This window comes from Ornithorhynchus anatinus, chromosome X1 (assembly GCF_004115215.2).
Source record: "Ornithorhynchus anatinus isolate Pmale09 chromosome X1, mOrnAna1.pri.v4, whole genome shotgun sequence".
NCBI classification, from domain to species: Eukaryota; Metazoa; Chordata; class Mammalia; order Monotremata; family Ornithorhynchidae; genus Ornithorhynchus; species Ornithorhynchus anatinus.
In genome coordinates this window covers 63,931,792-63,956,093 of record NC_041749.1, presented here as the reverse complement: position 1 = coordinate 63,956,093, position 24,302 = coordinate 63,931,792, and the positions used below count along the sequence as shown (strand labels likewise).

Here is a 24,302-nt window from a genome sequence, read left to right as displayed (position 1 = left end):
AACAAGCAATGGGATTCTCAAACACAGTGCTTCAATCAGTATTATTTTTGTTGCATCACAACTTTGCTGGGCAAGACATATAAGGAAAATAGCCACTACCTAGTGAGTTTATGTAGGGGCACCTCATGCCAGGATGACAGAAAGGTTTTAATGTCATGATGGAGTAAAATCTCAGGTGATGTGGCATAGCTGTGGACAGCTGAGATGTAACAGCAGAAGACAGACTGACCTGCTGCACAGCAATTCAAAATGGAGGGATTCTTAGAGCAGAGGCTCTAAGATGATCATGAAATCAAAAGGCAGAAACAAAAATGTTCCAGCACATCATATGACATGAAAGCGATTGTCGGTTATGTATCTACAGTCACATGCATGAATAAAATTCCACTGTCAGTAATGACATCTTCAAACCTTGAAGGACTTATAAATTTTATACATATTCATGTAGATACACAGATAAGAGTAGTCTACCCTCTAAGTGGCTTGGATTTAGCAATACCATTAGGTAGTAATGAAGGGTCTAAAAGTACCAGGTTTATGAGAGTAGTTTTCCAAGGTCAATTATTTTAGTGTCTGTTATTAGGAACGTCTTCACTAAGCAAAGACCATGAGGAGATATTTAAATAGCAATTTATGATTCTATAAACAATAATAACAATAGTAACAAGAATAACTGTGGTATTTATTAAGCATTTACTATGTGCCAGGCAGTGTACTAAGCGCAAGGATAGATACAAGCAAATCAGTAGGACACAGTCCCTATCTCATGTGGGGCTCACATTCTTAATCCCCATTTTAGAGATGATGTAACTGAGGCATAGAGAAGCTAAATGACTTGCCCAAGGTCACATAGACAAGTGATGGAGCTGGGAGCTGGGAGCAGATCTACATCTCCGCCCCTGTCCTCTCGCCCTCCCTTCAGGCTCGCATCTCCTCCTGCCTCCGGGACGTCTCCACCTGGATGTCGGCCCGCCACCTAAAACTCAACATGAGCAAGACTGAGCTCCTCATCTTCCCTCCCAAACCCGGTCCTCTCCCAGACTTCTCTATCACCGTGGATGGCACGACCATCCTTCCCGTCTCTCGGGCCCGCAATCTCGGTGTCATCCTTGACTCGTCTCTCTCGTTCACCCCACACATCCTATCCGTTACCAAGACCTGCCGGTTTCACCTTTACAATATCGCCAAGATCCGCCCTTTCCTCTCCACCCAAACGGCTACCTTACTGCTACAGGCTCTCATTATATCCCGGCTAGACTACTGTGTCAGCCTTCTCTCTGACCTCCCTTCCTCCTCTCTCGCCCCGCTCCAGTCTATTCTTCACTCGGCTGCCCGGCTCATCTTCCTGCAGAAACGATCTGGGCATGTCACTCCCCTTCTTAAACAACTCCAGTGGTTGCCTATCAACCTCCGCTCCAAACAAAAACTCCTCACTCTAGGCTTCAAGGCTTTCCATCACCTTGCCCCTTCCTACCTCTCCTCCCTTCTCTCTTTCTACCACCCACCCCGCACACTCTGCTCCTCCGCCGCCCACCTCCTCACCGTCCCTCGGTCTCGCCTATCCCGCCGTCGACCCCTGGGCCACGTCCTCCCGCGGTCCTGGAACGCCCTCCCTCCTCACCTCCGCCAAACTGATTCTCTTCCCCTCTTCAAAACCCTACTTAAAACTCACCTCCTCCAAGAGGCCTTCCCAGACTGAGCTCCTCTTCTCCCTCTACTCCCTCTACCACCCCCCCTTCACCTCTCCGCAGCTAAACCCTCTTTTCCCCCTTTCCCTCTGCTCCTCCCCCCTCCCTTCCCATCCAGCACTGTACTTGTCCACTCAACTGTATATATTTCCATTACCCTATTTATTTTGTTAATGAATTGTACATTGCCTTGATTCTATTTAGTTGCCATTGTTTTTACGAGATGTTCTTCCCCTTGACTCTATTTATTGCCATTGTTCTTGTCTGTCCGTCTCCCCCGATTAGACTTTAAGCCCGTCAAACGGCAGGGACTGTCTCTATCTGTTGCCGACTTGTTCATTTCAAGTGCTTAGTACAGTGCTCTGCACATGGTAAGCGCTCAATAAATACTATTGAATGAATGAATGAATGGATTAATAATAATAATAATAATAATAATGGCATTTGTTAAGCACTTACTATGCACAAAGCACTGTTCTAAGTGCTGGGTGGATACAAGGTTGTCAGGTTGTCCCATATGGGGCTCACAGTCTTAATCCCCATTTTACAGATGAGGTAACTGAGGCACAGAGAAATTGACTTGCCCAAAGTCACACAGCTGACAAGTGGTGGAGTCAGGATTAGAACCCAGGTCCTTCTGACTCCCAGCCCAAACTCTATCCACTAGGCCACGCTGCTTGGATTTTTCCAAAGAAAAGTAGAAAGGTTGATTGCTTCATCTTTACATATTGTGCTTAAATTAGTTTTTGATCTGAATGCTAGGAGTTTTATTTTGACAATTGCAGGAAATTGCTATTTTATTCTTCCATTGTTCTAGTCAAGCAAAGTTTCACACAACTGTCCTTCCACTTTATTACATCTACACATCCTTCCCCACAACTACAAGTAGCAACCTAGAACTAGCTCCCTCTATCCACGCCAGAACCCAAAGCCTCCTTCAACGAAACCACATATAGGAAATCTGCTCAATGGCACGTAATAGGGAGAAGGTACACATTTGCCTCAAAGTCAAACCAGCAACCTCTCTCTTTTGTCACTATTTTTTTCCTAAAAGGGAAAAGCATAAAGAGAAAACTGCTCTATTCCCTCTCCCCTTGCCAAGACTTTCAGGTCACACTTTGGTGATAATAACAATGGTATTTATTAAATGCTTACTATGTGTCAAGCACTGTGCTAAGTACTGGGTTAGATACAAATAATCAGATCATGCACTGCTCCTATCCCACATGGAGCTCCCAGTCTAAAAGGGAGGCAGAACAGGCATTTTATCCCCCCATTTTACAGATGAGGAAACTGAGGCACAGAATTTAAGTAAGTGAAGTGTGCCCAACGACACACAATAGGCCAGTGATGAAGCTGGGACTAGAACTTAGGTCTGCTGACTCCCAGCATGTGCTTTTTCTATTAGGCAGGGGAGAAAACAAGGGCAGAAGTGGCAAGACTGCTGCCCTGAAAGCATTCATTCTTCCAAAAGGGGAAGCGCTGTCTTCCCAGAGTGTGTTTCATTCACTCCTGCTCCCCATTCCTAGATTCAACCAACTCCACTATACTGTATTCTACCAAGTGCTTAGTTCAGTGCTCTGCACACAGTAAGTGTGCAATAAATATGAATCAAGAATCAACCATAGAATCAAGTTCACTGGGAGCTCACCCACGTTGTTGAATTGTGAAAAGAATGGAGTCAATTTTCATTTAGAATATTTTCTTTAAAAGGGTATTTTCTCAAATGCGTTTTACACTAAAGCCAAATGACTACTTTATGCTCTTACCCAGCTATCTAATCATAGTCAAAAGTTATTCTTTCCACCTAATCTTATTATGCACCATGGGCCACTTTCTCCCTTGACCAAGTCACGTATGTGCATAAAGCCCTTCTCCTAATCAAATGCTGGTTGTATTTTAAGATTAAAGTTCATATTGCATAGCTGAGACCCAAGGAAAAGGAAGAGCAATTTCAGAAAAGAAAAACCAACAAAATGCTAGTCAATGTAAATGTTTGTTTATAAGCAGCATCATTTCCATTTCAGAAATCTTGAGAAAAATGTTTTTAAAATATACAGATGCAACTATTATATTACATGATGCTTGTCATTTACTTATTGTGAATGTTTGGAAATTTACAAAATTAAACATAAATATTAATTAGTCCCTATGGGTCTTTACATGGCCATCTGAATACATTCTATTTGCCTAACATCTAATAAAAGCTGATTTTAAACATAGTAAATATAAGCATATGTGTTTATATAAAATTAAATAACAATATTGAAAAATAAATACAATTTATTGCATAAATACAAAATTCTATATTGCTTAAGGTTTTTAGGCAATACCATTCTCCATTGCTTCAAAAGGGTTGAGAGACATGGCAGGATATTTACAGGTGTTTTTAGAAATGAAAGCAATAAGGTCATAAAATTCTAGTGACATTTTTCTTTCTATTAACTACAGTAGTTGCACACTTTAATATGAAAATGAGGTAGACACAAATTTATGAGTTTGCCAGTATGCACAACTTTTGGTGGAAATCATAAATGTTCAAGACTTAGGTCCACCAACTGTATTTTGAATGCATCCAAACCAGAACTGTCAGACAGAGAACAACATATGGAGAATAAACAAAAAACCAAGCAAAATAGGTCTTATAAACTAAAATCAATTCTATATAGAAAAAGGCTAGTAGAACATTATCTAACAATATTGATGTATTTGGGACCATCTATCAGGTTTTAGGCTTTAATTACTCAGAAAAACTGTGCAAACAGTCCTCAATTCACCCAGATTGTGCCCAAGTGCACTCTAGCTTGTCCGTGTAAATTTCTAACAACTCAGTTCTGCAATCATTATGTGTGACCATATGAATTGAAATACATTATTATCACTAATCATTATCATTAAGCACTTAGTATAGTGTTCTGCACACAGTACACACTCAATAAATACAATTGAGTGAATTACCAAGGGTCAGGTCCAGTTTTTCAAAAGGAAAATTTAAATGGGACACCCAAGGTTCCTCAGTCAGAATTTAGTTGCCTAAAACAGCTGTTTGGGAACTGAAGTTTTGGACAGAGTCTCCAAAGACTCCCCTATTCTTTACAATTCTAAATCAAGCAGGGCTCATGGATCTCATTTGTGAAAATTGTTATAAAAAAAATTCAATAATAATGCAGAATTAAGCTAAAATGTAACACTATAACTCCATGTCTTATGACCTTGAAAATACTGTTGCATATGGAACAACACAAAGAGCAAATATGCAGTGCTCATTTTCGAAAAGCTACTTGGGGAGAAAATACATGTTCTGAAAATTAGTTGTGCTTTACTTAGTTATTTTAAGCCATAGCTACCTTTTCATTTCAAAGTGATACATCAACACCTCAAGTAAAATATTTAATGCCACCATCAATTGCAGTACTGAAGCACCATATAATGTAGTTTTATATTTTTTATGGCTAGCTATACACATAATTAACTGAGGTAAAATAGAAATATTAGAATTGTTAGGAAATGTTACCAAAACATCCACAGGATCTCCTGCAATAGGATTTTTGAAAAAGCATATACACTTAGAAAAATCAATATATAACAAATGAATCTCTTAAAAAGTATTTTAAAATGAAAATTAAGTGCAATTAAACACACAATGCACTTTGACACTTTTGTAGATAATTTTAATGTATACGTAAATGATGTTTAGGTCATCAAAAGCTTAAAAGACTCACATGTAATTTTAAATAATCTATCATATTTTACAGATACTCAATATGTTATGAGCATGTGAATGTATCTGTGAATGAGCCTAATGTAGCACTAGAATTCTACCAGGTTGCTAGTATTTCTAAAAACCATGAACAGGTACTAATATGTTGAAGTTAAATAAATTCAAAGGACTAATTTTTAAATTAAAAGGTAGGATATTTCAAATTTTTTAAATAAAGAACTAAACCTGAAAATACTGTATTTAAATTCCAATGAGTCATCCCCATTTTTTAAAGCTAAATGAGAATTAAGATATATGAAAGATGCACCACGCAGTATAATAAAATCCAAATAAAAGAAACATGTTATTTAGCAGAAAGTGCTTTGAATGAAATAATTTTAGCGGTTTAAGTCTCTCTTGAATCATTTCTGACCTGAACTCAGGAGCTTACAACATTAAATTTAAAACAGTTTAAAGCCTGAAAAAACCATCACAATGTGCCCATTGGGAAATTACTTCCTTTGGTGTCATCTGCTCTTGGTAGGCACACTCACTTTTCAGGATATTTTAGGGACCATTTGTTAAATGATTTCTGAAGTACACTAAATATACACTCCCCCACCATCATTGGCTTGGAAGAATAAATGCATCTGTGACAGTGCTCACTTACACCCAGATAGGTAAGATCTCTGCATCTGACAGAATCAGGCACAAGTGTGTTTTCATGTAACTGTGTCACTAAGCAAAGAGTTATTTGTGTTATGAAATTTCTACACACGAATTAACAAATATAAAGATTTATGGTCGTACCGAACTCCAAGGACCTGAATTCCATCCTGCATCTTGAGGACATGCCTGAGTGTTGCACTGTTCCCGATCTGGTGGTTTGTCAAGAATCTCACAGCTCAGATCAGTAAATCTTTCACCATTAGGTCTCTGGCACACCACAAGCCTTGTCCGTGTTCCTCCACCACATAGCTTTGTACACTAAGCAGAGGAAAATATAGTGCCATAGTATTCAATATGCACAGTTATTGATTTTTTGTAGACAGCACATTTTTCCACCCCCCCAAAAAAAGGAAATCATAATATGACCAGCAAGGTCATGCTCTTGATAAGTTGGATCACAGTGAACCCTCATATACAGGTACCCCAAGCTTCAGGTTGCTTCACAGTTCACAATTTTTCCAATGAGAGAAACCCAGAAGAGCAGAAATCTGCTAATAGGGCTAGGGAGTGAGATATTTCATTGGTTATGTTGGTTGGAAACTTACTGTCAAAATGACCTGCTCATTTTTTTTTCTAACTGCAACCTAAAATGGCTTAGCACACCAACTGATTTTTTAAAAGTAACATTTCCTATATAGTTGAAAGCTTGGAGAACAAATTAAGTTTCTTGGACTGCTTAGCTATATTCACATGAAAAAAGAAAAAATTCAGTTCCTATTACTGGTTGAGATCCCACAGATTTTTAAAGATCTGGATGAAATATTAAGACGTTGGCTCTTTCTAGCAAAATCTCACAAGCCAACTTTATCACCCCTAATATTACTCAACAAGAAGTTCAGAAACTCTACAGTAAAGGAAATTCAAATGATAACTTCCTCTTTATGGTTCTGTTTTCAAAGCCTGAAATATACATACTCTTCCCCATTTCTAGCTCATATTCTATAATTTTGTCAAGAATAAGTAGGGCAGCATTGCATGAACATTCAGGTTTTTTTAGGCTAAGTCTTCCAAATGATATGTCCCTTGATCTCCTTCATTTGTTTGCCCCAGTTGGCCTAATTATTAAACCTCATACTTACTCTAAACTTTCTAATTGAGACTGGGCAGTGAATTCTTGAATGGGGTTTTTTCAGTACTCAGTATAACTAGGCATATCCACGATTACTAAATGCAAAACAAAAATCTGAAGCAAGGGCTGGAGTTGTGCTGCTGAGGAGCTCTGATGGCTTAGGTCACCTTGCACATTGAAGCACCGCCCCACTTCCCCCCAAACCCCACCCCGCAGTTCTGAAGTTCCACTATCTGCAGGAGAGGAAGATGGGTGAAGGAGGATTTAGCTTAGTACAGAGTCTGGCACATAGTAAACTATTAACAAATACAGTAATGATAATACTAATAAGAACACTGTGACAGTGATACTATTTTTTTTTACTGTTTTTTGGCTTGAAAAGGGAAAGGGATAGAGGAAAAGAGGCCATCATTATGCTCTGAACAGTCTTGATGAGTAGCACTTGTTTAAATATTGACATGTTATCTTCAATTTTGTTTCAGTTTTTCTTCCTTTCTAGATAATGAGCTCCCTGTGGGCAGAGACCATCTTTAATTCATCTTCCTAAGCACACGTAATTTTCACTCAGCAAACATTTTTTGATGAAGATGATGATGATCAGGAGATGGAAGACAATAGCGGTCCATACCTTGGATTCTTATAGGGTAGAATGACACTAAAATATTTTGCAGGTAGGAGGAAGTAGCAGGGTTTAAAGATTTATATAAGTGCTGTGTGGGTCCAGATACTGCATAAAACACATGTGAAGGTGTAAGAGAATCGATTTGTGGAAATTTCCTTTATGACACATCAGCCTCCACTTATGTGGGGATGAACAAAACTAGGTCAGGAAAATACCCTTAGATGACTTTGAAAATGAAATACTGTGGCATCGTATGCAATTTCATGAAGAATAATATCAATTTTCATGAAGCTCTAATCTTACCTCTCCCCAGTTGCCATACGCCCATTGAGGACAGGGTCCAGATTCACATGATCTCTGCTCATCAGGTTTTATTCTTTCAACACAATCATTTGCAGTGTTCCCATTTTCATCTTGGCACACAACTACACGTCGCTGGAATCCACCAGCACAAGTACTGGAGCACTAAATAAATAAATTTTTAAAATTAATCCATGTTCCTGATCTAACTCCTACAAATAAGAAACTGATTCAGTAATGATGAAAGAATCATTTGTAAGAACTCATATTGGAAACTAGCAATTCAGCCATCACACTTAGCTGCTGTTAAATATGCATAGGTTAAACTGCTGTTTACATATCACTTTTACTTCACACCACTTTCACCTTCATTTTCCAATTTTATCCTTACAACATTGTCTTAAGGTAGAGAGGGTCATGATCATTAATACAGCTGGTGCATCCATGTGGTTATTTTGTTTATTTTAATTCAGGTTAGTTTACCTGGGTTGGTTTTTAACTTCCCTTTTAACCAGCACCCAGTTTTATGCTCAGGTTCACTGTCAGTCATTGAAATGAAAGCCACTGAGTCTCTTGTTTGCAGAACTCTTCAGTTGTTGTCCAAGTTATATGCCTTTTTACATACAAAAACAATTCCTTTCCCTTTCTCCTAATATTTCCCAAAGATGGTGATTTTAATATTTATTTTATGTTTTGCTTTTCCAGTGTGTTTTGTTAAATCTCACATTGTCAATTTACCCTCTATATATACTGCATTTCTTACCAGTCTAGTGGTCCCATTCAATAATGGGTTTGAAGGAGCCACTTATGAGTGGCAAGGGAGGTGGACAGACCAGACCAGGAGAGCTCAGGGAAGGAGAGAAAGGAGGCCAAAGAAAGACCCATTGCCATGGAAAGCCCAATTCTGGATTCTTCCAAACTGCCTCTTCCCAGAGTCTCCGTGGGCTAGTTATTTTTCTTATTCTAATTGTATTTATATTATTGTTGTATTTGTCTTTTTTTAATGGTATTTGCTAAGTGCTTACTATTTCCTAGGCGTTGAGTACAGCACTGGGGAAAATACAAACTAATCACATTGGACACTATTTATGTCCCATGTGGGGCTCATGGTCTTAATCTCCATTTTACAGATGAGGCAACTGAGGCTCAGAGAAATTAAATGACTTGCCCAAGGTCACACAGCAGACAATTGGTTGAACCTAAGTCCTTCTGACTTCCAGGACTGTGCTCTATCCACTAGGCACACTGCTTCTCACGCTCTCATTAAGAGCTTACTATGTGTCAAGCACTGTTCTAAGCACTGGGGTAGATTTAAGTCAATTCAGGTCAGACACAGTCCCTGTCCCACATGGGCCTCAGAGTCTAAGTAGGTCTAAGGCTAAACTAATTCTTTTTCTCTGGTCTTTTGGTTTTTCCTGTTAGGGTATTGCAAAATGCATGCTGAATGGCCAGAAACTCCTGACATATGTAGGGGCTTCTGATAACCACCCAACATCTTCCCCTACATCTCTAAGTGTATATTTCAAGAACTTCCCAAGCAATCTTTTCATACCTCCTTTATTGTATTACATTTCTTGAGTATTTTCCTCTTGACATAATTTCCTTATCTTTCTACGTCTAATTTGTGTTTGCAAACTCCTTCTGTCCAAACAGAACTCAATTCACCTTTAAAGAGAACCATCTGTTCTAAAACGAATCAAGTTCCCAGGGTTTTTTGGAGTCTACACTTGTATCCTTCCTCAGCCAGTTTTGTTATGTTCATATAACTAATTTGCAGTAATAATAATGTTGGTATTTGTTAAGCGCTTACTATGTGCAGAGCACTGTTCTAAGCACTGGGGTAGACACAGGGGAATCAGGTTGTCCCATGTGGGGCTCACAGTCTTAATCCCCATTTTACAGATGAGGTAACTGAGGCACAGAGAAGTTAAGTGACTTGCCCACAGTCACACAGCTGACAAGTGGCAGAGCCAGGATTCGAACCCATGACCTCTGAGTCCAAAGCCCGTACTCTTTCCACTGAGCCGGTACTCATCTAGCAAACTGATATCATTCCAAAAAAGCAGATCACCCTGGATTCCACTCTCTAGATTTCAACCTAGCAAAAAATACACACACACACACACACACACACACACACACTCTCTCTCTCTCTCTCCCTTTTATTTATCCCATTTACCTATGGCCACAACTAAACTGGTCAAACCAGTTTTTAAACTGTTAAGTGCTATGTGGCTGGCACCTGCAAAAAGCATTTAACTTTTTGTTTTTCAAAAAAACATACAGTAACGAGAGATTTGCTATTTTTCCCATGAAAAACAATGCAAAGCATCCAAACTGGAAAACCCACATTTAATCTCCTAAAAGTGTAAAGACCACTTTGTTAAATGGAAAATGCTTATGTTTTCTTCTTTCAAATAACCTGCATAGTTATCATAATCTTTTGATTGCCCTCATAATCCTTTAATTTATGTGGACATTTGAATCCCTTTACCCTTAGCCAAATGTTTACTTTGACACTCAGCTACTCAGTAAAACTAACATATTTGTTGGTTTTACTAATTATCTCTGAATAATCTCTGGATCACTGTTATTTCCTTAAGATTTTTTTTGTTTTAATTCTGTCACCAGCTACATTCACATCCTTGGAGAGAATTTTGTATCTTACACAGTCATTATAACAAGCTCACAAGTGAATCACTTTTAGCGGTCCAGAGAAAATCTTTTATTATTTTCAATTTAGCAGGGACTAATTTCCAACTCAAGCTTCAGGTATTACTCCAGATTCTCTTCATTATGAATTTAAAGACTCTATACTCCACGACAAAATAGGTCACTCATTTTCAGTGTGCAGGGCTTTCAAGTGGCCTGGGCCTGAACATGTGCATCTGAACATATGCAGGGGGTTAGAAATAAGGAAAGGGAGGAGAAAAAAAAGCAGGAAGGCAGAGATATAAGAGACAAAGGGAGAAAGACCATTTTCCTTCTCTTGCATCACACAGATTTCTCCCAATCCTCACTTTCCCCTGGATCCCCCAAGACCATCCAAGTCTTTTCTCCTGTCTACCTCTGGATGGAACTGGAGCTGAAGCTGGGATTGACTGATGAGGAAATTCTGGTGGAGTGAAGCAATCCTGGCACATCATACCCAGGGTGAGGGAGGGTGGGCCAGTGGGATTCCCAGTCACTAGAGTTCCCTTCCGCATAGACCACCACTCATCTGGTTCCATTATGAAAAATTGCCAGGAGTCAAGTGGTTAGCAATTAAGGTGACAGACTCCCCAGATGGCTATCGCAATCCTGCATTTGGGAGACATGAAGTGATTGTGCAGGGTAGTCACTTTATATATGAGTACTTTATCATCCTTACTGTAGTAGAATGGAACAAGTTTGCCCTTCAAAGGTCAGACTACCATGTTTTCCAACACTGGCATCTCTTAGTACTTGAACACAATTGTGAGCACCTATAATAAGAATGAAATTTGATAATTTCATAATAACTACTGAACAGGGTTTTTGGGAGTGGGAGGAGGAGAGGATGTGGGAGGAAGAATAGATCCCATCTTTGTCATTTTTCCCAGAGACACAGTCAATAATCTCAGTGTCAAAAGGTCCAAATCTGGTCCTAAGTAATAACTGTGTCTTCTCAGGGGGAGTATTAAAAACTACAAATAAAATGAACATGTAGGCATTTGAGAGTCTCAGACCAAGAAGAATCAGAGAGCATTCAGAGATTTTCATTAAGCAGTCTTTAATCCTTCAGAGGCTAAATCCTTTATAACCTATGTAAAAAAAAAGATTGAAAAAGAAAAGGAAAGAAAGAAATGAGATGAAAGCCTGGCACTGATTAACTCGATGGGTGCCCTCCACATAATCAGCATTTGGAATGGATCAATACACTCCACAATTTACCAGCAGTCACATAAAAATGCATCTAATTTATTGAAACTGCATCACTGTGGAAAACTGACAAATTTCCTCCAGAAGCACTTTGTTTTGTACCCATTAAATAATTAAATACAATTTACGAGTGAGGGAAGAAATGATCATGATACATAATTTTTAAAAGACAATTGAGTAATCAGTAACTCCATACCCTCACCACACATGGGGTTAGGGAAGAGTAGAGAATTTCCAGGTCATCAGTCCTACATGCCACTCAGTTAAATTAAAAAAAAATGTGATTCACCTGACAATGTGCTTTTCAGATAAATGTCAAAGGGACACAACATTCATTCATTCATTCATTCACTCATTCATTCATTCATTCAATCGTATTGATTGAGTGCTTACTGTGTGCAGAACACTGAACTAAGCACTTGAAAAGTACAATTCTGCCACAAAGAGAAACATTCCCTGCCCACAACAAGCTCACAGTCTAGAAGTGGGGGAGACAGACATCAGAAAGAGTAAACACGCATCAACAGCATCAATATAAATAAATAGAATTAAAGATATATATACACATCAAAACAAGTAAACAGGCATTAATATAAATGAATAGGATTATAGATATGTACATATATATACAAGTGCTGTGGGGCGGAGGGGGTAGAGCAAAGGGAGCGAGTCGGGGAGTTGGGAAGGGGAGAGGGAACTGAGGAAAAGGGGGATTAGCCTGGGAAGGCTTCCTGGAGGAGATCAGTCTTCAGTAGGGTTTTGAAGGATGAAAGTGTGATTGTTTGGTGGATTTGAGGAGGGAGGGCATTCCAAGCCAGAGGTAGGACGTGGGCCAGGGGTCAATGGCGGTACAGGCAAGAACGAGCAACAATGAGAAAAATAGGACCAGAGGAGCGGAATGTGTGGGCTGGGTTGTAGAAGGAGAGAAGGGAGGTGCGGTAGGAGGGAGCAAGGTGAAGGAGAGCTTTGAAGCCAATAGTGAGGAGTTTTTGCTTGATACAGAGGTTGATAGACAACCACTGGAGATTTTTGCGGAGGGGGGTGACATGCAGAGAACATTTCTGTAGAAAGATAATCCAGGTAGCAGAGTGAAGTATAGACTGAAGTGGGGAGAAACAGGAGGTTGGGGGATCAGAAAGGATGCTGATGCAGTAATCCAGTCGTGATAGGATGAGTGATTGTACTAACGTGGTAGTGGTTTGGATGGAGAGGAAAGGGTGGATCTTGGCCATGTTGTGAAGGTGAGATCGGAAGGTTTTGGTGATGGATTGATATGAGGGGTGAATGAGAGAGCAGAGTCAAGAATGACACCAAGGTTGTGGGCTTTTGAGACAGGAAGGATGGTAGTGCCATCCACAGCGACGGGAAAGTCAGGGAGAGGACAGGGTTTGGGAGGGAAGATAAGGAGCTCAGTCTTGGATATGTTGAGTTTTAGGTGGCAGGAGAACATCCAAGTGGAGATGTCCTGAAGGCAGGAGGAGATGTGAGCCTGGAGGGAGGGAGAGAGAACAGGGGAGGAGATATAGATTTGGGTATCATCCGTGTAGAGATGATAGTTGAAGCCATGGGATTGAATGAGCTCACCAAAGAAGTGATTGTAGCTGCAGAATAGAAGGGGACCAAGAACTGACCCTTGAGTAACCCCTATAGTTAGTAGATGGGCGGGGGAGGAGGATCCAGTGAAGGAGACTGAGAATGACTGGCCACAGAGACAAAAGGAGAACCAGGAGAGCAGAGTTGGTGAAGCCAAGGTTGAATAACATGTTGAGGACAAGGGGATGGTCCACACTGTTAAAGGCAGCTGAGTGGTCGAGGAGGATTAGGATGGAGTATAAGTTGTTTGATTTGGCAAGAAGGAGGTCATTGGTGACCTTTGAGAGGGCAGTTTCAGTGGTGTGGAGGGGATGGAAGCCAGATTGGAGAGGGTCCAGGAGAAAGTTGGAGGAAAGGAATTCGAGGCAGCGAGTGTAGACGACTCATTCTAGGAGTTTGGAAAGGAAGGGTAGGAGGGAGATGGGGCTAGAGGGGACTGTGGGTCAAGGGAGGGTGTTTTTAGGGTGGGGGAGATATGGGCATGTTTGAAGGCAGAGAGGAAGAAGCCATTGGAGATTGAGCAGTAGAAGACGGAAGTTAAGGAGGGGAGGAGGGAAGGGGAGAGAGTTTTTATAAGGTGGGAGGGAATGGGGTCTGATGTGCATGTGAAGGGGGTGGCACTTGAGAGGAGGGAGGAGATATCCTCTCAAGATACTGCTGAGAAGGATGGGAGAGTAGAAAAGGAGTTGGGGGTGGAGGGGATGGAGAAGGGGGAGGGGTGATTTTGGGGAGCTCAGACCTGATGGTGTTAATTTTCCTAATGAAGTAGGTGGCCAGATCATTGAGGGGGAGGGATGAGGGAGGGGAAGGAACAGGGGGCCTAAGGAGGGAGTTAAATGTCCATAACATCTGACAAGGGTGATGGACGGGGTGTCAATAAGGGAAGAATAATAGATTTGCTGGGCAGAGGAGAAGGCAGAATTAAGGTAAGAAAGGACAAACTTAAAATGGACAAGGTTGGCCTGGTGTTTAGATTTCTGCCAGCAGCGTTTAGCAGCTCGAGTATAAGAGTAAAGGAGGCTGACAGTGTTGGTGATTTAGGGCTGTGAATTAGTGGTGCAGGAGCGATGAAGGGATAGGAGAGCAAGTATGTTGAGTTGAATAGAGAGGGAGAAGTTGAGAGTATCTATTTGGTCATCAAGAGTGGGTAGGGAGGCTAAGCCAGTGAGGTTGAGAGAGCAGAGGTCTCTGTGGGGGAGTAATAATTCTCCTCCATAGATTTTAAATATTTCTAGAGCATGAACTAATCTACCTACAATATCAATTACATTATATTTGCCAGCATTTTCCTCCTAATCCAAAGCAACAATTTTTTTCGAAATTATATACCCAACTAAGCTGATCTGAAAGTACACTCATCTTAAAAATAGCAAGAAAGGAAATTACTTTCATTTAGAACTCTCTGCTCATAAGTTTCCTTGCCTTCTCAATTTCCCCACAGATCTGCACAGTCAGTATCTTCAAGAATCAATCATAATTACTCTCACAATCTCTCCCAGTAGACTATCCTATCAACACGTATATACTGGAGAAGCCTCTCAATCAGTGGGAGGTGATCTCCCCAAAGCCACTGTGATTTAATATAGATGTGCAAACCCAATTGCATGGTATCACTTCAGCAGTAATGAGTAGACTTTTACAGTCTTCTAAATCAAATCAAAACACGATGGAGTGTCAATCCCATATAATGACACCACATTCGATCATTTTCAATTTGTTTTCCCTGAATCTGTTCAGGATGAAATTGGAGAGCCTGAATAGGGAAGTGCTTCTTAGGATACTTACTGCACCCCAGGGTCCAGTTCTCCACTGATTGCCACCGAGAATGTGGATGCCACTTGGGTTTGGACTTCTGGGTTGATTCTCTTCATTTGGGAAGGGGTTTTCTTCTTGGCCATTGCCCTGGCTCCTTTGGAGGCAGGGAGACATGGAACAGTCTTGATCCACTTCTGGGATGTCATCCAGGTCACATTCGCTTCGATCAAGCACTTGATCACTATAGTTGACACAGACCACTTGGCGGGTTGCCTTACCTTGCCCACAGGTCACTGAGCACTGGGTTGGAATTTCAAAAAGGAACAAGATTGATCATTTGGTGATGAATGTAGGAGTGAATGCTTGTCTTCCCCCAACCCTTAAAGCACACATAACCACAGGGGGAAAATTGTGAAATAAATCCTGGCCACCACGTTAGAGAATCGCACAGCTACACTCTACATTCTACCCCCAAATAATAAATGAACTTGCTTACAGAACTCCAGTCAAGGGCCTTCCACTGACCACAGGGTGTCACTGTACACACTTCCTTCGCTGATGGTCTGGGAAGGGGCAAACAAGCTTCTGCATCAGCTACCGAGCCCTGTTCATCACGGCAGCTGACATATCTCATCCTGGTGCCTTTTCCACATGTTGCTGAGCACTGGAGAAAGAGAAGTGGGCAGAATAGTTATGGGAAGCTGCCTCCTACTGGTCAGGGGCTTGAACCCTACCATCACACGAAAAATAAATATTCTCTCTCTTCACACGTTCAATTTAACTCCCTTACCGGTGTCCATGATCCAAATCTCCACTGTGTCCTTTGTACATGAGGCAGATTTCTTTTCAGTTCTGGGACAAGTGGAAGCTGATGGCATGGCACTGTTTCACAGTCCTAGTGGAGGAATGAGTTGAGTTTATTTTTCAAATGATCAATGGTATGTATTAAGTGCCTACTGTGGGCAGAGTACTGTACTAGGTACTTGGGAGAGTACAGTACAGGAGTGTTGGTAGAACTGTTCCCTGCCACAAGGAGCTTACAGTCTAGTGGAGGAGACAGGTATTAAAATAAATTACAGATACATACATGAGTGCTGTGGGGCTGAGGGTGGGGTGAATATCAAATTGCCGCTTCCGCACTATCCCTCCTCCCCCCTCCCTCTCCTTCCCCTCCTTCGAAGACCATATCATTCGCCTCTACCACCCCCTCCAGATACTTGTCGCTGTCATCTACCGCCCTCCTGGTCCCACCTCCGACTTCTTCAACCACCTAGACCCCTTTCTCATCTTCCTTCTCTCCTTCTCTCTGCCCACTCTGATCCTCGGAGACTTCAACATCCATATGGATGTACCCGATGACTCCTCTGCCGCCTGCCTGCTATCCCTCCTCGACTCTGCCAACCTCCTCCTCCACCATACCGCGCCCACCCACTGACTCGGTCACACCCTCGATCTCGTCATCTCCTACCGCTGCACTATCTCCTCCCTCACCAACTCTGAAATCCCTCTCTCTGACCATAACCTTCTCACCTGCCTCATCTCTCACACTCCCTCCCCCTGCAAATCTTCGCTACTGCCCCACAGAGACCTCCGCTCTCTTGATCCCATCCGTCTTTCCAAAAGCATCTCTCCTCACCTTGCCGCCCTGTCCTCACTTCCCACTCTCGATGATCAGGTCTCCGCTCTCAACTCCACCCTCTCTACTCATCTCAACTCTCTCGCCCCCCTTTCCCTCCGCCGCTCTCGCTCCACTAACCCACAGCCCTGGATCACCTCCTCCGTCCACCTCCTACGCTCCTATGCTCGAGCTGCTGAGCGCTCCTGGCGAAAGTCCAAGCACCAAGCCGACCTCACACACTTCAAATTTATCCTTTCCTGCCTTAACTCTGCCCTCTCCTCTGTCAGGCAAAACTTCTTCTCCTCCCTCATCGACACCCATGCCCATCACCCCCGCCAATTGTTCCGGACCTTTAACTCTCTCCTTAGGCCCCCTGTTCCTCCCTCTCCCCCATCTCTCACCCCCAATGATCTGGCCACCTATTTCATCACAAAAATCAACACGATCAGGTCTGAGCTCCCCAAAGTCACCCCTCCGCCTCTCCCCGCCCCCCCCCACCCAACCCTCTCCCCTACTTTTCCATCCTTCCCTGCAGTATCCTCAGAGGAGATCTCCTCCCTCCTCGCAAGTGCCACCCCCTCCACCTGCGCCTCAGACCCCATTCCCTCTCACCTTATTAAAACCATCGCCCCTGCCCTCCTCCCTTCCTTAACTTCTATTTTTAACCACTCAATCTCCAATGGCTCCTTCCCCTCTGCCTTCAAACATGCCCATGTCTCCCCCATCCTACAAAAACCCGCTCTTGACCCCACTTCCCCTTCCAGTTATCGCCCTATCTCCCTACTACCCTTCCTTTCCAAAATCCTAGAACGAGTCGTCTACAATCGCTGCTTAGAATTCCTTAACTCCCATTCTCTCCTGGACCCCCTCCAATCTGGCTTCCGTCCCCTCCACTCTACTGAGACTGCTCTCTCTAAGGTCACCCATGACCTCCTTCTTGCCAAATCCAATGGCTCCTACTCCATTCTAATCCTCCTTGACCTCTCTGCTGCCTTTAACACTGTCGACCATCCCCTCCTCCTCCATACCTTATCTCACCTTGGCTTCACGGACTCTGTCCTCTCCTGGTTCTCCTCTTATCTCTCTGGCTGGTCATTCTCGGTCTCCTTAGCAGGCGCCTCCTCCCCTTCCCATCCTTTAACTGTTGGAGTTCCTCAAGGGTCAGTTCTTGGCCCTCTTCTGTTCTCCATTTACACTCACTCCCTCGGTGAACTCATTCGCTCTCACGGCTTTGACTACCATCTCTACGCAGATGACACGCAGATCTACATCTCCGCCCCTGTCCTCTCCCCCTCCCTTCAGGCTCGCATCTCCTCCTGCCTCCAGAATGTCTCCACCTGGATGTCAGCCCGCCACCTAAAACTCAACATGAGCAAGACTGAGCTCCTCATCTTCCCTCCCAAGCCCAGTCCTCTCCCAGACTTCCCTATCACCGTTGATGGCACGACCATCCTTCCCGTCTCTCAGGCCCGCAATCTCGGTGTCATCCTTGACTCGTCTCTCTCGTTCACCCCACACATCCTATCTGTTACCAAGACCTGCCGGTTTCACCTTTACAATATCACCAAGAGCCGCCCTTTCCTCTCCACCCAAACGGCTACCTTACTGCTACAGGCTCTCGTTATTTCCCGGCTAGACTACTGTGTCAGCCTTCTCTCTGATCTCCCTTCCTCCTCTCTCGCCCCGCTCCAGTCTATTCTTCACTCCGCTGCCCGGCTCATCTTCCTGCAGAAACCATCTGGGCATGTCACTCCCCTTCTTAAACACCTCCAGTGGTTGCCTATCAACCTCCGCTCCAAACAAAAACTCCTCACTCTAGGCTTCAAGGCTCTCCATCACCTTGCCCCTTCCTACCTCTCCTCCCTTCTCTTTTTCTACTGCCCACCCCGCACGCTCCACTCCTCTGCTGCCCACCTCCTCACCGTCCCTCGGTCTCGCCTATCCCGCCGTCGACCCCTGGGCCACGTCCTCCCACGGTCCTGGAACGCCCTCCCTCCTCACCTCCGCCAAACTGATTCTCTTCCCCTCTTCAAAACCCTACTTAAAACTCACCTCCTCCAAGAGGCTTTCCCAGACTGAGCTCCTCTTCTCCCTCTACTCCCTCTGCCACCCCTCCTTTACCTCTCCGCAGCTAAACCCTCTTTTTCCCCTTTTCCCTCTGCTCCTCCACCTCTCCCTTCCCATCCCCACAGCACTGTACTCGTCCGCTCAACTGTATATATTTCCATTACCCTATTTATTTTGTTAATGAATTGTACATCGCCTTGATTCTATTTAGTTGCCATTGTTTTTACGAGATGTTCTTCCCCTTGACTCTATTTATTGCCATTGTTCTTGTCTGTCTGTCCCCCCGATTAGACTGTAAGCCCGTCAAACGGCAGGGACTGTCTCTATCTGTTGCCGACTTGTTCATTCCAAGTGCTTAGTACAGTGCTCTGCACATAGTAAGCGCTCAATAAATACTATTGAATGAATGAATGAATGAGTGCTTGGATCAGCAGAGTAGCAGTTTTAATGGAGACAAAAGTGTGGATTTTGACAGTTTGGAAGGTAATAATAATAATAATAATGATGTTGGTATTTGTTAAGTGCTTACTATGTACTGAGCACTGTTCTAAGCGCTGGGGTAGACATAGGGGAATCAGGTTGTCCCACGTGGGGCTCACAGTCTTAATCCCCATTTTACAGATGAGGGAACTGAGGCACGGAGAAGTTAAGTGACTTGCCCACAGTCACACAGCCGACAAGTGGCAGAGCTGGGATTCGAACTCATGAGCCCTGACTCCAAAGCCCGTGCTCTTTCCACTGAGCCACGCTGCTTCTCCAGGTAGAAGGTAGAACCTTCTCAAGGTAGAACCGACAGGATTTGGTGACAGACTGAATATGTGAGTTGAATGAGAGAGATGAGTCAAGGATAATGTCGAGGTTATGGACTTGCACTAGAATGGTGGTGGTGTCTACAGTGATGGGAAAGACAGGGTGGCGGGGGTGTGGGTGGGAAGATGAAGAGTTCTGTTTGGTCATGTTAAGTTTGAGGTGTCAGCGTAGAGATGTCCTGAAGGCAGAAGGAAATGAGAGACTATAGAGGAGATAGGTCAGGACTGAAAGGTAGATTTCATTCTAATTGGTTTAAATTAGCTGAATTAAAGAAGCAAAGGACTGGAAGGGATGAAGGGGCATTGAGGTCATGACCAGGTCGCCTACTGAGAAATATTCTTTTTCTTTAAAAAATAATATTATTTTATAGACATTCTGATCTCCCAGGACTACTACATTGTTGAAGATGAGCTGGTGAAGCAGAAAATATTTCTATATCATGCCCATTTCCAATTTTCTGTCACCCTCAGAGCAAGCACCAGTTGGTGTTAGGGCTCTATCTTCTCATAGCCCTCTTCAACTGTCTCCTAGATGCTTTTCAAGGATTTTCCCATTTTCTACTTTTGCTTCTGCTGGCCTGGACCTTGGTTAAGTCACTTCACTTCTCTGGGCCTCAGTTATTTCATCTATAAAGTGGGGATTGAGACTGTGAGCACCATGAGGGACAGGGACTGTGTCCAACTGGATTACCTTGTATCTGCCCCAGCACTTAGAACAGTGCCTGGCACATAATAAGCGCTTAACAAATACCATTAATCCCCCCCCCCCCCCCAAAACCCTCTTGTGGTCTTAGTCTGCGCCTGGGGTTCAGGACATTTTTGAACAATATCAAAACAGGGTTAAAGCTAAAGCAACAGTCATCCTCAGGCAATTATATCAGGCCTGAGGAAAAAAAAATTGCTATCATTTGCACTTTCTATCCAATCAATAGCATTTATTGATTGCTTACTGTGTGCAGTGCACTGTATTAAGCATTTGGGAGAGTACAAGAGAAGCAGCGTGGCTCAGTGGAAAGAGCACGGGCTTGGGAGTCAGAGGTCATGAGTTCGAATCCCAGCTCTGCCACTTGTCAGCTGTGTGACTGTGGGCAAGTCACTTCACTTCTCTGTGCCTCAGTTACCTCATCTGTCAAATGGGGATTAACTGTGAGCCTCACGTGGGACAACCTGATTACCCTGTATCTACCCCAGCGCTTAGAACAGTGCTCTGCACATAGTAAGCGCTCAACAAATACCAACATTATTATTATTATTATCTCTTCCCTTAAGAAGTGTACAGTCTAATGGGAAAGAGAGACATTAAAATAAACTACAGGTAGGAAAAACACAAAAGGACATATAAGATGATCATCCATCTGCTTATAGATCAGTTCACTCATCTTGTCATTTGACTTTCCTCACAGATCTTCACCACTAGCTTATCCTTGTTACCCTTCGCCTCCCCTCGTGACCCTTCCATCTGCCTGTCAGTTTTGTTATTTGACTACATTGGTCATTCACATCTCTGAGAGGGGAGCCCTTTAGTTCTGAGGCTACAGTAAATCTAACAGCCAAGACCCCTGAGAGACTATACAGATCAAGAACCCTTCAAAAGTTCCTCCAATTATTCCTGGAAATCTCACCCAATCAGACCTGTCCAAGAGCCTACTTTCTGTAAAAGAAAATGATAAGGAGTTTGAAATTTCATTTTTTTATATCATTTGACATAGTGGTACCTCCCTGAAACAAGCAGGAACTGCTGCCCAATGGCTTCAAGGCATTCAATCATCTTTCTCCCTCCTACTTATCCACTCCCTTCTCCCATTACATGCTGACTCACTCTTCGTTCCTCTCATGCTTAACTACTCATGGTGGATTATTGTTCTCTCTCTCACCACTGACCCTCCCTCCTGTCAGAAAATCACCTCATCTTTCACATTTGATACTCCATAGCTCTCCTTATCTCAAAGCCCTTCTGAAAGCATATCTCTTCACAACTGACACTTCAACACTTCCGGCCACAAAAACACTTAAATGCTCTCAACTTCCCTTAGCACGTAACTACTTAATAACTAACTCATATACACATTCTGCTTTCTTACTTCCTATCTATAATTCATTTTAGTGTCTATCACCCGGATAGAGCGTAAGCTTCTTGATGTCAGAGATGGTGTCAATTTACTCTACTGCATTCTCCCAAGCTCTGTACACAGTAATATTGTTGATTGCTATCAATACTATTGACTGATTTGTAAGGAAGGGAATGCTCAGCTTACAGCACATTTACTGTACTATATTTTGTAGTTCTGAGAAGCAGCATGACCTAGTGGAAAGAGTATGGGCCTGGGAGTCAGAGGACCTGGGTTCTAATCCCAGCTCTGCCAATTTCTTGCTGGGTGACCTCAGGCAAGTGACAATTTCTCTGTGCCTCAGTTACCTTATCAGTAAAATGGGAGTTAAATACTCCTCCCTCTAATTTAGATTGTGAGCCCCATGTGGGACAGGGACTGCCTCCAACCAGATAAACTTGTATCTACCCCAGTGCTTAAAACAGTGCTTTGCACATAGTAAACTCTTAACAAAGACTATTTAAAAGAAGGGAGAATTTACCATCCCAACACCTAGAATCAAGATTGTAGTAATTTTTCACACTCGACTGCTTACCCAGAGCTATGGTTTACCCAAGGACTGAAGAGTAAAGATTGTTTTGTGCTTGATATTATTTTTTACTGTTTTTAGTGGCAATCATTAAGTGTTTACTATGTGTGAAGCACTGGGGTAGATACAAGCTAATCAGGCAGGACACAATCCATGTCCCAAATGGGGCTCAGAGTCTTAATCTCCATTTTACAGGTGAGGTAACTGAGGCACAGAAAAGTTAAGTGACTTGTCCAAGGTCACAGAGTAGACAAGGGGTGGAGCCGGGATTAGAAGCCAGGTCCTCTGACTCCCAAGCTTGTGCTCTTTCCACTAGGCCACTCTGCTTCTTAAATGGGTCGATTGGTCTATTTTATCTGTTCTTCCTTATTTTGACTCATTTAAATTGTTGACTTCCTATCCTTCCTCTCTCCTACACATTTAGATTGTGAATCCATTGTGAGCCAGGAACTGCATCTGAATAAATGTCAAAATATTTTTTCCAGCACTCAGAACATTGTTTTGAACATTTTAAGTGGTTGATAAATGTTATTGACTATTGGAGTAGAGCAGCTTGGCCTTAATGGAAATACCATGGGCCTGGGAGTCTGGAGACCTGTATCGTAATCCCAGTTCTGTCACTTGCCTGCTGTGTGACCTTGGGCAAGTCACTTAACTTCTTGGTTCCCCATTTCTCTCATCTGTAAAATGGAGAAAATGATACCTTTTCTCCTTCTCTCTCAGACTGTGATCCCTGTTTGGGGCAGGGACTGTATTTGAGCTGATGACCTATTATCTACCTCAAGAACAGCACAATGCTTGGTACACACTAAGTACTTGATAAATATCATGATTATTACTATTAGAAAAGATCAATCTTACCAGAGTATCTGTTGGTCTGGTAGCAGCATTGCATTCATTGTCATCTACTAGTGCCAAATAGGCACCAAAAACACATTTCACTGCTCTCATTTGGTAGCCCTGTCCACATGTTACAGAGCACTGAAAAGAAAAATAAATAGGTGTATATGTGTACATCTGATACGACATAAATTCTTTCCTTTTCACATTTTTCATAACATATGCAAAGGGACATGATCATGCCTGCCAAACTAGGGAGCATCTTGAGAATTATAGATTAAAATACAAAATGGTAAGAATTTAACAGAACAAGCACAGAAAAGAAAAAAAAAGAAGCAAAAATATGGCAGACATGTTTTAGCACGGTAGAAAATGATATATTAAATGAATCAGCAATACTGTGTTAGGGCTTAAAAAGCAAGTTGTTATCTTTTCTATTATTAGAATTTTTCAACTTTTAAATTTAGGCATTCTGTTCTAATTTCTATTTTTTTTCACAACTGAAGAATAATAAGGAGAATTTAGAGAAATCAGAAAAAGAGTGACAAAAATACACCAAGGTGATAAATTACTGCATGTTAATCAAGAAAACTTTTTGTTAAAATGCCTCTGGATTCTCTTGGGCACTTATTTATAACACACACATATACTGAAAATAGGGTATGGATTTTTTGGGATTTTACCTAAAATAACCCAATTTCTACTCTCTGGTGCACTTTTTTTTAAACAAAACCCACTGTTTTTTAGTTTTTCTCTCCATTCACTGCCAAAATGAACTGAAATCAATTTACAAATCCATCTGCACTTTTGCCGTGGTATATTTATGTTTATTTAACATAGCTGTGCAATGATGAGCCAATATCTCCACAGATGTTAATAGGTTCAGCTTGTATATTGGATTATGATACCTGTAATGTTTCATTATTTCAATGTATTAATAATAATAATAATAATGATAGTATTTGTTAAGCACAA

The 24,302-nt window shown here is 42.3% G+C and overlaps 1 protein-coding gene across 6 annotated transcripts in view; it reads right to left on the bottom strand.

Moving 5' to 3' along the window:
• The window catches only part of ADAMTS9 (ADAM metallopeptidase with thrombospondin type 1 motif 9), a 187,142-nt gene that overhangs the window by 68,369 nt on the left and 94,471 nt on the right, over nt 1-24,302 (bottom strand). For all 6 annotated transcript variants that reach the window (XM_029052175.1, XM_029052178.1, XM_029052177.1 and 3 more), the window contains 6 exons: nt 23,349-23,468; nt 16,147-16,251; nt 15,853-16,020; nt 15,387-15,656; nt 8,112-8,273; nt 6,199-6,375 (listed from right to left, as the gene is read on the bottom strand). In XM_029052175.1, the coding sequence (XP_028908008.1) occupies nt 6,199-6,375; nt 8,112-8,273; nt 15,387-15,656; nt 15,853-16,020; nt 16,147-16,251; nt 23,349-23,468 (1,002 nt within the window). The remainder of the gene's footprint in view (nt 1-6,198; nt 6,376-8,111; nt 8,274-15,386; nt 15,657-15,852; nt 16,021-16,146; nt 16,252-23,348; nt 23,469-24,302) is intronic.